Genomic DNA, 15,228 nt, shown 5'->3' with positions numbered 1-15,228 from the left:
AATTTTATACTGGGGTGTTTCGACAAGTATATTTCAAAGGCAGTTTAGTCCAGTAAGATGCCAAGTATGCTAATGCTTATGGTATTTCCCATAAGGATTGTTGGAGGCTTGCTTCAGGATAATTTGCTTTAACACTTAGGGATGAATTCTTAATAAAGAGATGGACTATGTACTGATACTTTGGCATTATATTAATATAAGGGGAATGAGATACTGATTCATGATTGCATAACAGTGCTGCTGTGGTATAGAGATACCAGTTTTGTGACCTCTTCTGCTAGCTTTGCTTCGTTTCCTCTGTCTTTCCATTTTCTAGAACTGGGGAGTAGAGACTGATGTATGTCCAGCCTCTCAGCTTCAAAAGGAGAGGAATGGAAAACTTCTATTCCTCTACTGGTTAGATGGTTGTGCTCTTTCTGGAAAAATGCTTAACTGAAGCAGACAATATTGGGATGTTAGTAAGGATGGGAAGTAGTTATTCTATGATCTGAGATTCCGTATTCCAGAACTTTAACATAAGATAGCTGAAGATGATGTAATGGAAGACTGATACAAAAGAACAGTGCCATCTCTTTATGGGAAGCTTGAGGATATTATAGAGCACCCAGAGAGCAGCCTTTCACACGACCTGGAGAGTTATAGCAATAGTTCAAGTAATGTGAAGACAGATTTCCTACAGTACATTTCAGCTCACCATTTCTCAAAAAGGTTACATGTATCATGATATTTTAAATTTACACTGTTGATACTGGTGGCATATTAATACTTACCACTACTCTGAATTCTTAAATATTAAGCAAGAGTTCCTTTTTTCAGGTAGCACTTTCTTGTGTGTTAACATTTGCAACTGCAGTGATAAATGTGTATAACTGATCCTTTTCTTACCCAGGATATCTGTTCCCTCTTAGGAATGGCATTTAGAATTGCTTTTGAAAAATCACAGAAAGATTTTGACAACCCCAGACATAGCACATTGATTTATTTCTGTTTAAAAATTGAAGAGGGCAAATCTAACAAGGGAGAAAAAACCTTTTTTATAATATTTTTGATATTTTTTAACCAATAGAAGATTAGTATTGATTTGTGTTCTAACAGCTAGCATGGTCCACACTTCGTCTGGAAGATTCATAAATTTCCATTTTTTAAAAGGTTGGACTGAATTACCTTAAACTTTGCACTTTATTAGAGGAGAAACTTGGGAAGTTAGCTGCTTAGTTTACCTCTTCAGTCATTAGATAAATAAAAATCAGTATGCTATTAAGAATTGTGGTGAAATTGCTTTAGCTCCGAGACAAATTTAATTTGCCTTAATAAATTTATTGCTACATAGCTTTTACCTGTAGTTGTAGAATTCATACAAAGGTAGATTTTTAAGAAGTGAATTGCATGGGCAGGGCATCATTGTGCAGCAGAGTATTGCACACTAGCTTGCTGTGGTTTTCAATTTCTTGCTGGTATGTAGATGACATTAATTGTCGTTTGGTTTTTCCTTTTTGACAGAACAAAGCACCTCTGGTAAATGAAAGCTTGAAAAGTTTTTTAGGTACAAAGGATGGTAAGTACTTTGTTTAGTATATACTTCTCAAGATAATTAAAATAGGTCACAAAGGATTAAATCTTTGAATCTTATTAACGGTGCAGTCTCTATTACATTAAATATGCTTTTGTTCCTTTCAGATGTCCTAATTACTACTCATTCAGAGTATAATGAAATCTATAATTTTTAAAGTTAATATTGCTGAAGTTCTGTTTTTAATAAAGGTGATTAAGGCATTGAAGTTAATATTTCACGATGTCTGACAGTTGTGCTGAGACATTCTAGACCAATAGAAGGAGTAGCCAGTGAAAACTAAGGGCATAGGTACTGGAGTGAATGCACCATAGACAACAGATGTCAAAATGATGTTTTTGAAACAGCTGAATAGTTATAAAAAATGCTGCACATGAATTTAGTACACAGGCTGTAATGCTTTTGCAGTATTACTGCCTTTAATGATTTTGATATGACGGCCACGTTCAAAATTAGGGTGTTGGTGTACAAACTTGCTATGAGGTGGCAGTTTGCTGGATGTCTAAACGATGTCCATACTGAAGCCATGTGTGCTGGTGTTAATGTTAAATCTTTGAAATAATATTTGTTTCTGTCTGATCTATTTTAACTCTTCTCATTTTCTTTCTAGGTCGCTTGGTAGCAGGTCTTGTTGCAGAATTTCTACGGTTTTTCAATCTTGATTTTACTTTAGCTGTTTTTCAGCCTGAATCAAGCACCGTAAGATATACTGGTTTAGTTTGTATGCAGTGCTCAATGCTTGAAGTGCATGGCAATGAATGCAGAATCTATGGCTGATTTGTTTAAACCACTTACTTGTTTTTACTAAAAATATTTTTTTTATGTTTTGTCTGTAATAGGTACTTAGTGTCATGAAAATACATTTTTCAGGATAGCGGGCTAATATGAGTATTTCTCTTTATCAAAATCAAATAGTAATTTAATTCTGAATTAACAAGCTGATAATTTTTGTGGAATCATATAATAGTATATGAATCCTGCATAACCTTACAACATTTTTTGCCACTAACTTTACTCTGTCATAATATTAAGTTAGCATTGTTACATGAAAATTAAAATAATGTCAGTCATCTACTCTGAGAGAAATTTCAGTGACAAAAAGGACTTTGTGGAGATATCACAAGAAGTGATTTAATAAAATAGTTCATTTGGGAGGGATCTACAGTGATTATGTGTCTCAACTGATTGCTTTAAGGCTTTAGGTACTAAATTAGAGGGTTTTCATCATCTTTGTGCCTTTGTCTCTTTTTGTGATATAAAAGTTTTAATAATAATTTTGGGTTTGAGGGAGTTTCATTTCACTGCAGAATTTCTCATTATATCTCAAGTACTTTTTTTTCTTGAAGTCAGTTTAAATAGTTAATATATGAAAAATCCAATTTTTTCAAATCAGTCAATTAGTTGACTTCTGTTTCTCAGAACCTCCTGTTTCTTTTTAGGGGCTTATGCAAAGAAAATCCTATGCAACTTTGTTCTTTGCCAAATATCCTTAACCAAATGAGTTGCTAATTTATTACTGGAACACATCTGTACAAAGATCTGTTCACGCTACCAAATAGAAACAAATGAAAACAGACACACTTTATGTTGTGTTGCCACTCACTCTTGGGAGCAGTGCTTCCTTTGCATTGTAAAGGCTTCCTATGCTCTCTGAAACAGCCCTTCTGTTTTCCAGTAAATGTGTCCATTACACCTATTGCAGAGCATAAAGGAAATTTGGTCAAAGTTAAATGAGCTGGCCAAGACTGCTGTGTATGGTGCTGAGAGATTTGATTTTGTCTCTACTGGCCTCTGAGCAGTTTCTTTTATTGTCTCTATCCTGTGTGCTGGACTAGTGGTGGCTTACTTCAGTATTTGCTTGACCTGTGTTCTGATAGGAAGTGTAACTAAATGTTTGTAAGAGATCAAGATGAACTGGTGCCATTTGTAGCGTTGCTATCAGGGGTTGTGCTAGCCAACCTGGGTTTGCTGTAGCGTTCTGCTTCTCCTATAGTGTGAAGCTGAGTTTGAAAAAGTGTTGTTGGGATTTTTTTGTGGGTTTTTTTGGATGATACTGAATTGCTTTCATCACCTTTCCTGTCCAAACCCATAGATTTTTTTTAATGTGAAACAGAGACTGAAAGGAAGTGTAGACCTTTGCAAGCATAGTTCAGTATGCACAGCAATGGCAACTCTCCATCATCCATGAATTTGCTGGGACCACTGTCTGGGTGTCCTTGGATCCACTGTTAAATGTGATAGGATAAAGTAATTTGGCCATATCAATTCTTAAATCCCAAAGCATGCTAATGTGGGCTTCTTGCATATTTAAAATAACTTTGCATGATCTGTGACAAATTCAGGTACAGATCAGAGGTAAATTATGCAATAGATGGTATTTAAAAGAGGTGTTGATTTTCAGAGGGTTTCTCCCAAATTTGCCCTAAACCAGGACAATTTGGCACTTAGGGACATGGTGTAGTGGTGGACTTGATCTTAAGGGTCTTTTCCAACCTGAATGATTCTATGGTTTTATTACTTCAGTCCACAAGTAACAAGACATTGTAAGTAATCACTCTTTAGTCCAGGTGGAGCTGTGTTAAATAAGACTTTCTTATATTACAAAATTTATCTTTCATTTTCTGGCAATTATTTCAATGTTGTGAATCTTTTTTTCTCTGTTGTCGCCCCCAGCTAAATGGCCTTGATGGTCGAGAGAACTTAGCTCGAGATTTGGGAATTACAGAAGCAGAAGGTACTGTGGGTGGTCCCCTGTTGCTGGAGGTTGTTAGGAAGTGTCAGCAGAAAAAGATTTCTGGCGGTAGAGAAGTAAGTAATACTAACTTGAAATTTCTTTCTTTATAATTCTTTATTCATTTTTATTCAGTGATGAAAAATAAACTGAAATTTTGAACACTTGGCTATTGTTGTACTATTAGACTGTTTCAGGTCTTTATTATATTATGCCTTCAACTTATTTGAGAGATAAAAAATAAACTTTATGACAATTACTTTTAATACCACCCTAGAGGTCTTTATTAATATTCTACTTCAACATAGTAGCACAGAATGATTCTAGATAACTGACACAAAACACTGTGCCACTTGTTTTCTAACTTCTGGTGTAGTTTTGATATCACTTCTATCTGTACCTGTTTTCCCTGGCGTACTTATAGTTTTAATATGACCTGAAAAGCCTCAAATGAGTTTTGTCAAAAGCTTTAAAGCTCTTCTGAAAACTTATGTACTTAAAATTAAATATATCAAAGGACTGAATTACTTGAAGGCAATGACAGTAGTATTTGAATGGAATAGATAATTAATATGTTGACTGAGTTAAATCCAATAGCATTTGACTGTGACTTAGAAGAAAGTTCTCTACACCCAGCATGCATTAAGTGTCCCAAATAAAGCTAAATTTGAGGATTAGTTGTAATAGACTTAACATAGCAATTTTCTGTCAGATGAAAGGGGGGTTTCCTTGAGCCATTGTATTTCCTTGTATTTGATCTGTCTGGGAGTGCCCCTGGAAAGTGAAGATCCTTGTGCATGGCCATTCTGTCCCTGTCCTGTTATGGGGACTCCACTGAGCAGTCCACTGTATTGGAGGGTGTTTAACTGACTTGCTGAGGGACACATACTGGCAGTGTATTGGAGTCAAATCCTGTAGTGCAATTTAGAAGGGAGAGGCCCTCCTGGTTCTCCTCACTCTGTGATTTCCACACTGTGTGTGACTATAACTTCCCAGTTTTCTCTAGTGCAAATCTCAGTTGTCTTCCCGGTGCCAAGGTTTGCATACCGTCCAAGTGAGGAGGGTAGTCTTGTTTCTTCATGGATGCAATTATCATAGGATCAGAGAATCATTGAGATTCAAAGAGACCTTTAAGATCATCCAGTTCAAGCATCAGCATAGCACCATCACTCTAACCCCTCACCCCCACCAACCAGCACCAGATGCAGATGCCTCTTGAGTACCTCCAAGGATGGTGACTCCACCACCCCTCTGGGAAACCTGTTCCAATGTCTGACCAACGTAACAGTGAAACATTTTTTTTCTAGTATGTAATCTCAATCCCCCTATCTCATCTTAAGGCCATTTCCTCTAGACCTCTCACTGCAGGCACGGTAGGAGAGACTGTCCCCACTTCACCACACCCCCTCCCTGAACCTCCTCTTGTCTAGACCAGCTGCCTCAAACATTCCTCTTGAGACATGTTTTCTACATCCTTCATAAGTCTCATTGCCCTTCTCTGGACGTGCTCCAGCACCTCAATATCTTTTCTAGTGTGAGGGGCCCAAAACTGAATGCAGTAGTTGAGATGTGACCTCCCCAGTACTAGTTATTACAAAATGAAATATGAGTTTCAGTAAGTGCTTATTTGATTATTAGGTGCCTCCAGTTCTAAGTGACAGCCAGTGCCCCACATCAAAATCATCTGAGGGACGGTCAAGTGCACACTCTATACCAAATAAGGTAAGATGATATATAATGAAAAGCTTCATAACATATGTGAGATGAGTAAAAGAGAGATCTCCTATGAAACTGTAGATATGACAGTATTCACTTAAATGATCTGCAACTTGAAAATACGTATTCCACTCAGCAAAACTTCCTTATATGGTTCCAATCAAAGATGAACTGTTGTGCTTATACTTTCCTGGCATGACATAGTACAGGGCCCAGAACAGAAAAGTAGCTGTAGCTTCCGTTTTATTGTAGCCAGGCTAACGTTAAGCTCTTCATTTTCAAAACCAATTCTATTCATCTAAAATAGGAAATCAAAATTTTTATTACTACCACTTGTAGGTTTAAGTACTTTTTCCTGCCCTAGAAAAACTGAGCTACTGCCAGCAATTGAATGTGATTCTGTGACTGAGATAAAATAGCCTTGGTATGAAAATGACCTACCAAGGTAATTTTCACTTGCATGGCCTTTAGTTTGAAAATCTGGCTTCGGCCTTCTGAGTGGAAGTTAATGACTGATAAAAAACCACTTCAGATAGTACAACCTACATACATATTGGCTATCTGAATTAAATAATACTTTTTGTCTTGTTTCAAAACTCTGCTGCTGTTAATTTGTAGAAAGGAAGCTACTGTAATAAATCTTTTATTAGCTTAATTTTAGTAAGTCTAGGGGAAAGTGAAAATAGCAGTATTACTTGCTAGGTAATAGGATAAAAACATTTTTCTTTCCCAGTACCTTGATTATCTAGGTAAATTAGAATATTGTTCTTTGGTCCACAAAGCCATGCTAAGTTACAGCTTGAGCTGTATGACTTAATGTTAAAGGTTGCACATGGAATTGTCCTTACATTCTAGACTGTAGGTCTGAGCCATAAGCATGAGAAGACTGAAAGTTATGTACTTTTAAAGTCTTGCTTTTCTCATTTTTGATTAGTATTTGAGAGAATGTGTCAGTAACTCCAGTTTTCTTATGCTTATTATTTTAAAACCTAATACTGTATTGCAGAGATTACCACTTAATATGGAACTTAGAGTAATTTTCATGGGTTTAAATTGATTTATTTTGAAGACTAGCTATAACTACGAACCTTTGTTTGTAGAGATATAAATAACATGAAAAACACTTAAGAATCAGTCTGTCTAGATTTCTTTATTTGATAACTAAGATACTTTAAAATGGTTTGCTTTTATAATAGAAGTGATGTAGATAGCATAGCAATGCACAGGATGGAACAAAATATTTTAATGGCAGCAACAATAAAGAACACTTTCTAAAGTGATAAAACAACTTTTATTCTGGTGTGATTCTTGATGATACTAATGAACTTACTAGTACTTTTTAGGGATTTGAGGTAATGCTTTAAAAAGTGATGCTAGGTGTATGTTATGTGTTGTGCATTTTTATATACACTTAGAGTATTGCGTGACATGAATACTTACTCCAGTCTTTATCTTTTAAGGCTACTGAGAACACTCAGAGTGATACAAGTGTCTCATCAGGGGATGCAAGCAAAAGAAGTATTCATTTTCTGCCTAATGAAACAAAACTAGATCCTCAACTAGAAAACAAAGACTTGAATACCAAAGAAAAAAGTGATCCAGTTGTGGATGAAGATGATGTAGAGGAAGATTCTTTCTTTGATGACCCTGTACCCAAACCAGAAAGAACTTACAGCTGGTAGGTAACGTGGATGTTTTTCTTAATACATACTTTCTTTAGTCCTCTATATGCTTGCAGACCTTTGAGAGCTTTAAGTTGAGAGCTATTATTATTTGCTTTTGTAAGTGTTCAGATCTGTAACATTTTGTTTCCAAAATATTCACGTCTCTGATTTTGTTCTATTCCGTTATTCTATTCTATTCTATGCAGTGTCCTCTGAGATCTCTTGGATGTACTATGAGTGGAAAAATCTATATACTTCATAACTGCATCAGTTAGGGTATCTAATGTCCCCAGCCTGTTTTTTTGGTGGAATGAACATGTATGAGGCACAGACATCAGTGTTTCCTCTTGAAAAAGAGCTGCAGTGGTACTAAAGGAAGTAGACAGTGACAGGGACAGTGCATTGAATATTGGTATGGCTTTGTTAGGAATACAAAAAACATTCTAAACTGACTTCATAGACTGTAATAACAAAGAAAGTTCTCTTACAGCTGAGGATTTTCTCTTAACATTGCAACACCTTTTGTGTTTTCAGTGAAGTGTTGTTACTTCTGTATGTGCCAATTTTGCAGATGGATCTGAAGCACATTTTTATTGTTTATCTGTGGAGCCTGATGACTGAAAAATGGCATTTGAAACAATAACTAGTGACTGAGCTATACAGCAGCTTTGTTATAAAACTGAAAAATCTATCTTTGTGTTATCATGTTGAATTATCTTGAAGCTTAGCTTAGATACCACTGTATTGAGCAATGCTTCAGGATTATTTCATGATGTTCTTTTGCTGTGCTCAAGTAATCAGAGAATTGCTCCAGCTTAGCAGACATTAAGAAGAGCTTGCAGAATCATTTGTAAATGGGTTTGGCAGTTGGCTTTTCCACCCAGCTATGCTGATAGTGGGCAAAGCAGCATAAGCTTTTTTGTATTACTGTTAGAGTAGATGCTTAGTCTAGGAGTAGGAATCTTCTGGTAGAGCACGAAGTAATGATGACAGGTAAACCAGGTCTCTCACTAGTAAATGAATGGACTCTTTGTGAAAGATTTTTTATAATACAGCTTTTGTTGGATGTTTCTTATTGGAGTAGACTTTTTCTTCCTCAAAGAGCACTGACTGTACTCTGGAAAATATTGTATATTGCAACTAACCCTACTATAGTATTTCTTTTCTCCTTTTGTAATTGTTAATGTCAGGATTAAAACTGATTCTGAGTTCATTTACTCCTCCTTACTTGAGAGCTCATTCAACTAGCCCTTGACCCAAGAAACCATTGTAGCAGATAGTCTAAATGTTGAATTGGGTAAATTAGAAAAGTCTGTGAAAACTTTTGCATAATAATATTTATTAATTCCTTATTTTTTGAGCATTTTCATATGACAGCAAGATAAATTTTCCTTGAAACTGGATGAACTAGATTTTTTTTAAAAGACAATCCAAGAAACAGACTACTTATTTAGTAAAGTAAGGACTTTTTTACTAGTAGAGAAACTCCCTGCAGAAGAAATTGCTTCCAGATTATGTGTGTCTGTAGTAGAGTCACAGTCCACAAGTAATATTTTGTAGCACATAATGTTGTTGTGATGCAGCTATTCTTGTAACATCCCATATTAGGTTTGCTTGAATGTGTTGCTGACAAATGAGCAAGAAGCTATTTGTAGTTGAGCTGTGTGTGCTGAATTTCCCATTTTTACCTTCCTGGCAACTCTTCCAGAGGGCAAAAAACTCCCCATATTCTTCAGGTATAATCCCCTTTGTGGTACTTAGAGCTAGATATAATGAATGATTCAAATGATGGCCATTATGAATAAGAATGGAATCAAAATAGCAAACAGTTCTGGAAATAATAAATGTGAAAATCTTGGTCTCTTTTAATTTGTGTTTCTTCATCCTTTACTTGCAAGTAGGATTTGAACTAGGTAGTAGCCAAATGAACTTTAACATGTGAGGTCTGTCTTGTGTAACCAAGAGGTTTTTATTCTATGAACTGACCACTCTTAGAATTAATAGTTTCATCAGACGTAATCTCTCTAAGATGTAAAACAAACTGAAGTACTGATTTATATCTGAATCTCTTCTCTTTTGGCTGCATTTACGTATGGGGATGATGAAAGGTCCTTAGACATAAATAGTGATGCTGATGAAGGTGCTCTGTCTGTGAGAGAAGGCAGGTGGAAGTCTTTGCATGGGTGAGAAAGTGGCTTTCTTGTCAGTGTTGTGGTTGACACTTTTGCTAGTGAGCTGCCTACTGCTTTTAGGGTTGCAGAATGAATAGTCCTTTTTCCTTGCTCTTTTTTGCTGTAGTATTGCTGTTCTAGTTTTTTTGACAATTTAATAACAGAAAAGAAGGTAATGATGCATATTTTACAGCTCTGTGGAGTACTTGTTTGTTTTTTTTACAGGAAAACAGAGACTAATAAAACAGGAGGTCTAGCATCCCTTTCTGATGCACCAGCTCTAAAAAGTGGTTTAAGTTCCCTGACTGGTGCACCTTTGCTAAAGGAGTCTGACAGTAAGTTTTCATATATTTTTGTGTCTGATGATTGTAGAAGTTATTTCTGTAATGCAATGAATGAGCTACACATTCAGATGGAAGAATGATAGAGTATGTGGCTGGTTGTAATGTGTTTTACAGTTGCGCTTTCTTAGCAAGTGATGGCATGCTGGTTTGGATATATTGTGCTGCCACTGGGGCATTTTATGCTTTGGTGAATGAAATACTTACCACATCCCTGTTTTTGTGTACATCTGAAGCAGTGTGTATAAAGGAGTATATTATTCTACTGCTCAGTTTTAAACTGACATTGGCTTATTTCTTTGTATTATCTTAAATTATTTGTACTGGTTCTTTAGAGGTATTTGCTTTTATGTTGTAAATCCCTGAGTAGTGGGAGATTATTTGTGTTTACTACTCAAGGTTTTAAATGTTATCAGAATTCAACTGTGAAAATAAAATATGATATTGGTGTAGTATACTATAAAAGTACATAAGGTTGATATAAAAGAACAGTTGTTATAAATGGTTGGTTTGTTTGTGTAAGTGGGATCTTACTGATGAGTGACAAGTCCAATTTCTGATATAAGTGCTTTTGTTTACAGATTTGGATAGAAACTCTGTTTTAAAAGACCTGCGGTTGGTAAATGCAAAGCTGGGATCCCTGGAATTAGGCAAGTAACTGCTAAACATGAGGAAGCTCTGGCATTTTTGGTTGGCCATAACTGATAAATTCTGCCCCAGCTTCTTAAAGGAATCTGAGAAACTCAAATACACATATTGAACTAAAAATCTTCCGCTTTTACTTACATTATTCTATTTAACACAGAATATGAAGCTTGACGTAGTTAAAAGCAAGATGTGATCTAAAGAAATCCAGAAAAGTGAAAACTGGTGTCTTGTGGGTTAATACTTTACACATGGAGCAAAAATTTGATTCATTCTGTGCAAGCATTTACTAATACCAAGTGATGAATTTTGTTGAGGTTTCTATGAAAAGAGAAGGTTTATGGTTTTTGGTAAAAGATAACCTGGTAAGTATTACTGCTTTTCAGTGACATTTTTAGTTGTCCTCCACACCTTTGAAAGTTGCCTTTCTTTTGTTGCAATATGAAGGTGTAATGAAAGAATTCTATCAAAACAGAGCTGTCGAGTATTTAAAGTTTGTATTCAGCAATGCAGCTACCTTCCTGAAAATGTATGTTCAGTTTTGGAACACTTTATGTTAATAATACTGACATTAAATAATGATAAACACAACTCATCTTTCTAATCAGTGTAAATAATTTAATCTACTCCCACTTTGCCTGGTCATCAAACCATGTGTTTTGGTGCAAGAATAGATTGGGGGTTTTTGTGTTTCCTGAAGAGAAAACTTGTTTGATTAATAGCTTTTAAATCTTATTTAGGAAATGGAGATGATGATGAATATGCTGATGACTTCAACAGGTAAGAGAAGGATCACACCTCAATAGGTGTAAAAGTGCTTATAACTGCTTATGTAGTATAAACATATCCACTAGCATATTTGAATTATTTCATAATATGGCAGACAGTCACTATCACTGGGATCTGTCGGTACTTCTGAACTCCTTTAAACTTCAGTTTGCTATTTTAATAGATTTGATTACAAGTTAAAACAAACAACCAAACCATATCTCTTTTTGTATAGAGATGAGTTCCTCAAAAACATACTGCTAACTTCAGCATGATACTATGCTGAGCTTTTTGTGGAAGGGATTTGAGGTTTGTTTTTTTTCCTGAACCATGCACTTAATAATGTTTTAGCAATTAATGCAATTAGTCAATAATCATGCTGAATGCTGAGGTATTCAATTGGAAAATAAAGCATCATGAGTAGTAGTCATAAATATTTAATGACCTTATGCTTATGATATGGAGGTATCAGTGTTGTTAATTGCATGATCAAGGCCTAAGTATTCACAGTATTTATTATGGCTTCATTTAGGTAGAAAAGCCTTTAGTTCTTATGGAGTTTTGTGTAACTTCTCATCTAACTAGCTAGGAAGTGAAATTACAATCAAATGTCAGGTATAAAGTAAATGTCATACCTGGATGTTTGATAAGGAAGTCTTATTTCTGTCCTTGTGGTTTTCTTTCTCTTTAGTACGAGTCATCGCTCAGAAAAAAGTGACATCAGTATTGGTGAAGAAATAGATGAAATTTCTGTGGGAACAGAAGAGTCAAATGCCAGTGATAAAGTATGATTATTTTTAAATTATTGTTCTTTGTATTCTTCTGATCTTGTCTTGGCTTTCCAGCCTTCTGTGAAGTAACATGCGGTTATCCTTAGCTCTTAGGTTGTGTGTTAAGGTTCTATTATTTGTTACATTCTGGTTTTTATACCTAGTATCCTTGCTAAGTTAGATGCTATATTGATTAACAAAATCCCAACAAAACAAAAACCCTGCAACAGTTGTTGAGTAGCACAACTCAAACTGTGCCTTTCTAGTTGTGTAAAATGTGTATTTGAAGCTGGTTCAGTACCCAACATACAAAGATTTACCCCAGTATCTCAAGATCTGAGTACCTCCTAAAGGACTGTGTAATCTCACTGAAACAGCTTGAGGTCAAAAAGTATATGAAAGGTTTATGAAGGAATAAATGATGTAACACTGTTTTTGTGATTTCTGAGTTTCATAAAATTTCATAAATTTCATTTATTTTCTAGCTCGAAAGCATCACACAAGACCTTACCATTTCTCAGTTAAGTGACGTTGCAGATTATCTAGAAGATGTGGCATAGAATTGGACAGCAGAAATCTTTCATTGTGCTGGACTAGAAGACTGCGGTGGACTATTAATTTCAGACAATCACCTTTTGCTGGAATGTCCACTCCCTATTTGTGCCTTGTGTTTCAAAAAGACTGTAGGTGAAGAAGGTTTTTAAATATTCTTAACAAGAACTAAATGAAATAGTGTGTTCCCTTTTGAGTCTGGTATCAGAATTACTTCCTTCTTTTGGTTCAGCCAGACCTTTCACAGCAGGAGGTGGATTTTCCAAGCAGAATGTCCATTGCTGGCAGTGGACATAATGAAAACCAGTTGGTAAGAGAACATCGAGAAGGAGGCATGTGGCTTTATAGTGAACTTGCACTGTTATTTTAGCAGTCAGATTTTTTTAAAGATAACCAAAGCAAGAACCTTCAAAGGTGGTGGTTCAGCTCACACTTCTTTTAACGCAATCTTGTCAAGTCAGCGTGTAGTACATATTTATGGTAACTCTAGCCACAGTACCTAGTTACTCCAGACTTACTTGAAACTGCTCTTTTACAGACTCTTCTGAAAGTTGGACTTTACCTTTTTTAAAGGCATATTAAATTGAGAGTATCTAAACCCTTAAACCTGAATTTAGCTATATTTAGGAGCTAAGTTTAGCACTAGTCTTAACTCAGAATATTCTTGTTAACATACGTTTGTCAGACCATTGATGTTAAGACCCAAGCTGTTTTTATATATGATAATTTCATCAATGTTATCTGTTGTTAAATCACGAAAAGTAATTTTGTAAGGATTCACAAATCAGTAACTAAATCTTATAGGCTAAGTTTTTAACAGTGTGTAATGCTTAGTGGAGCTTTTATTTTTGAGGGTTCTTCATGTGCTGTGAGATCACTTTCATTCTTGAAAATATTTAAAGTAAAAATGAGCGCCAAAAAGTGAAACTACTAAACTTCTGCTTTTCAGATTCTGACTGCTGTACAAAGTTTAATGCAAATATTTAAAATATCATACTGAGGACATTATGGACACTAAGTTCTAGCTAAGAGCAAATTATTGTAATTTCATGATGCTCTTGCAGAACAGGATCAGTGGTGGCAAGGTTGACACTTCTTCACTGATACTGTTGCAAGTGGCGCTGCTATAATGTGTAGGTCATGGACATTTGTACTGAAAGGACTTCAAAATGTGCACTTTCTGAACATTGTGAACACATCTGGAAAATAGACATGTAAGTGAATATAAATAATTTTATTTTAACTTTTTTCTTTTTTTAGGATTTGTAATTTTCTTTTTCAGGAACACTGTTGACCTGTCATCAGTAATCACCACAGTGGAAGTAGCATGCTAAACTAAAGCCATTGGTTAAGCATATAAAGCTGCTACTAGCACTGGAAGCTGACTTAAATATTTTTTTGCACTGGGCCAGCAGGCCTGGAGCAGTGCTGGGAAGTTAGGCTTGTACATTACATAAACGATTTGAGAGGAGACAGCAAAAGTGTGCCTTTTATTTATGTGCACCCCAAAAATAGCCAGCAAAAAAGTATCAGAGTAGTCATGGTGTTAACTTTTAACTTGGTGCCATATTGTAGCAGCTGAACACAGAGGAGAATATTTTTCACCCCAAAAAGTCAATGTGCCATAACTTCAAATAGGAACAATGTTGTAACATATGATACAGCCTGTGTATAAAATTCGTTTAAGGGTAGGGGAACCTGTGCCTCAAGATACTGTGTATGGAAAAGTTTGGATTGGACTTTTTTTTCCCCTTTCTTTTTTTTCCTTTTTTTTTTTCTTTTTTTTTCTTTTTTTTTTTTCCCCTAAGAGCATCAGCATGTCTGAAGGAAATAAAATTCCACATGAACAGTCGTTTCTGGCATTCATTTTTAAGGTGTGTGGAATAATGCAGAGGTAGTGTTGTTTGCTTTCTTACATGCCTTGGGAAAACATGATGTTCCATTACCTGTTAGCTATAGGATATGTGGCAATTTATCATACCAAAAGAAACCAAAAGTTTATTAAAAATTTTCTAATTGCAGTTGAAGATGTGGCCTTTTCATTAACTAATTAGATATTTTATATGTTAACATGACTTGTGTTAACAACCAAGTATTGTTCTCTTACTTTGGGAGTTAACTGGAGACCTTGGGCTTTGGCTCTAATTGAAGGAAATACCAAAAAGTGGTAAGTCTCCGTGCTGTTCCTCCTGTGAGCTTTTACTGAATTGTGTGTAATTCAAATTGTCAAATAAAGCTATTGTGCTGGCTAAATTGTGTTTTGAGACTTGTTGAACCAGAAACCTTAACATTTAGATAAA

General features: G+C 35.4%; 1 protein-coding gene across 2 annotated transcripts in view; it reads left to right on the top strand.

Moving 5' to 3' along the window:
* CEP43 (centrosomal protein 43) overlaps nt 1–15,181 on the top strand; it is a 24,567-nt gene extending 9,386 nt beyond the window's left edge. The window contains exons 3-12 of one of the 2 annotated variants that reach the window (XM_086877941.1): nt 1,501–1,555; nt 2,181–2,269; nt 4,244–4,378; nt 5,940–6,023; nt 7,478–7,695; nt 10,078–10,187; nt 10,775–10,843; nt 11,579–11,618; nt 12,298–12,391; nt 12,862–15,181. In XM_086877941.1, the coding sequence (XP_086734067.1) occupies nt 1,501–1,555; nt 2,181–2,269; nt 4,244–4,378; nt 5,940–6,023; nt 7,478–7,695; nt 10,078–10,187; nt 10,775–10,843; nt 11,579–11,618; nt 12,298–12,391; nt 12,862–12,936 (969 nt within the window). In that variant the 3' untranslated portion in view covers nt 12,937–15,181. The remainder of the gene's footprint in view (nt 1–1,500; nt 1,556–2,180; nt 2,270–4,243; nt 4,379–5,939; nt 6,024–7,477; nt 7,696–10,077; nt 10,188–10,774; nt 10,844–11,578; nt 11,619–12,297; nt 12,392–12,861) is intronic. The other variant, XM_086877942.1, reaches the window with a different exon arrangement.
* The last annotated feature ends 47 nt before the right edge of the window (nt 15,182–15,228 follow it).

This window comes from Cyanistes caeruleus, chromosome 2 (genome assembly GCF_971803275.1).
Source record: "Cyanistes caeruleus chromosome 2, bCyaCae1.hap1.1, whole genome shotgun sequence".
Taxonomy (NCBI): Eukaryota; Metazoa; Chordata; class Aves; order Passeriformes; family Paridae; genus Cyanistes; species Cyanistes caeruleus.
Note: the sequence above shows the minus strand (reverse complement) of the source record. Positions and strands in the feature narration are given on the sequence as shown.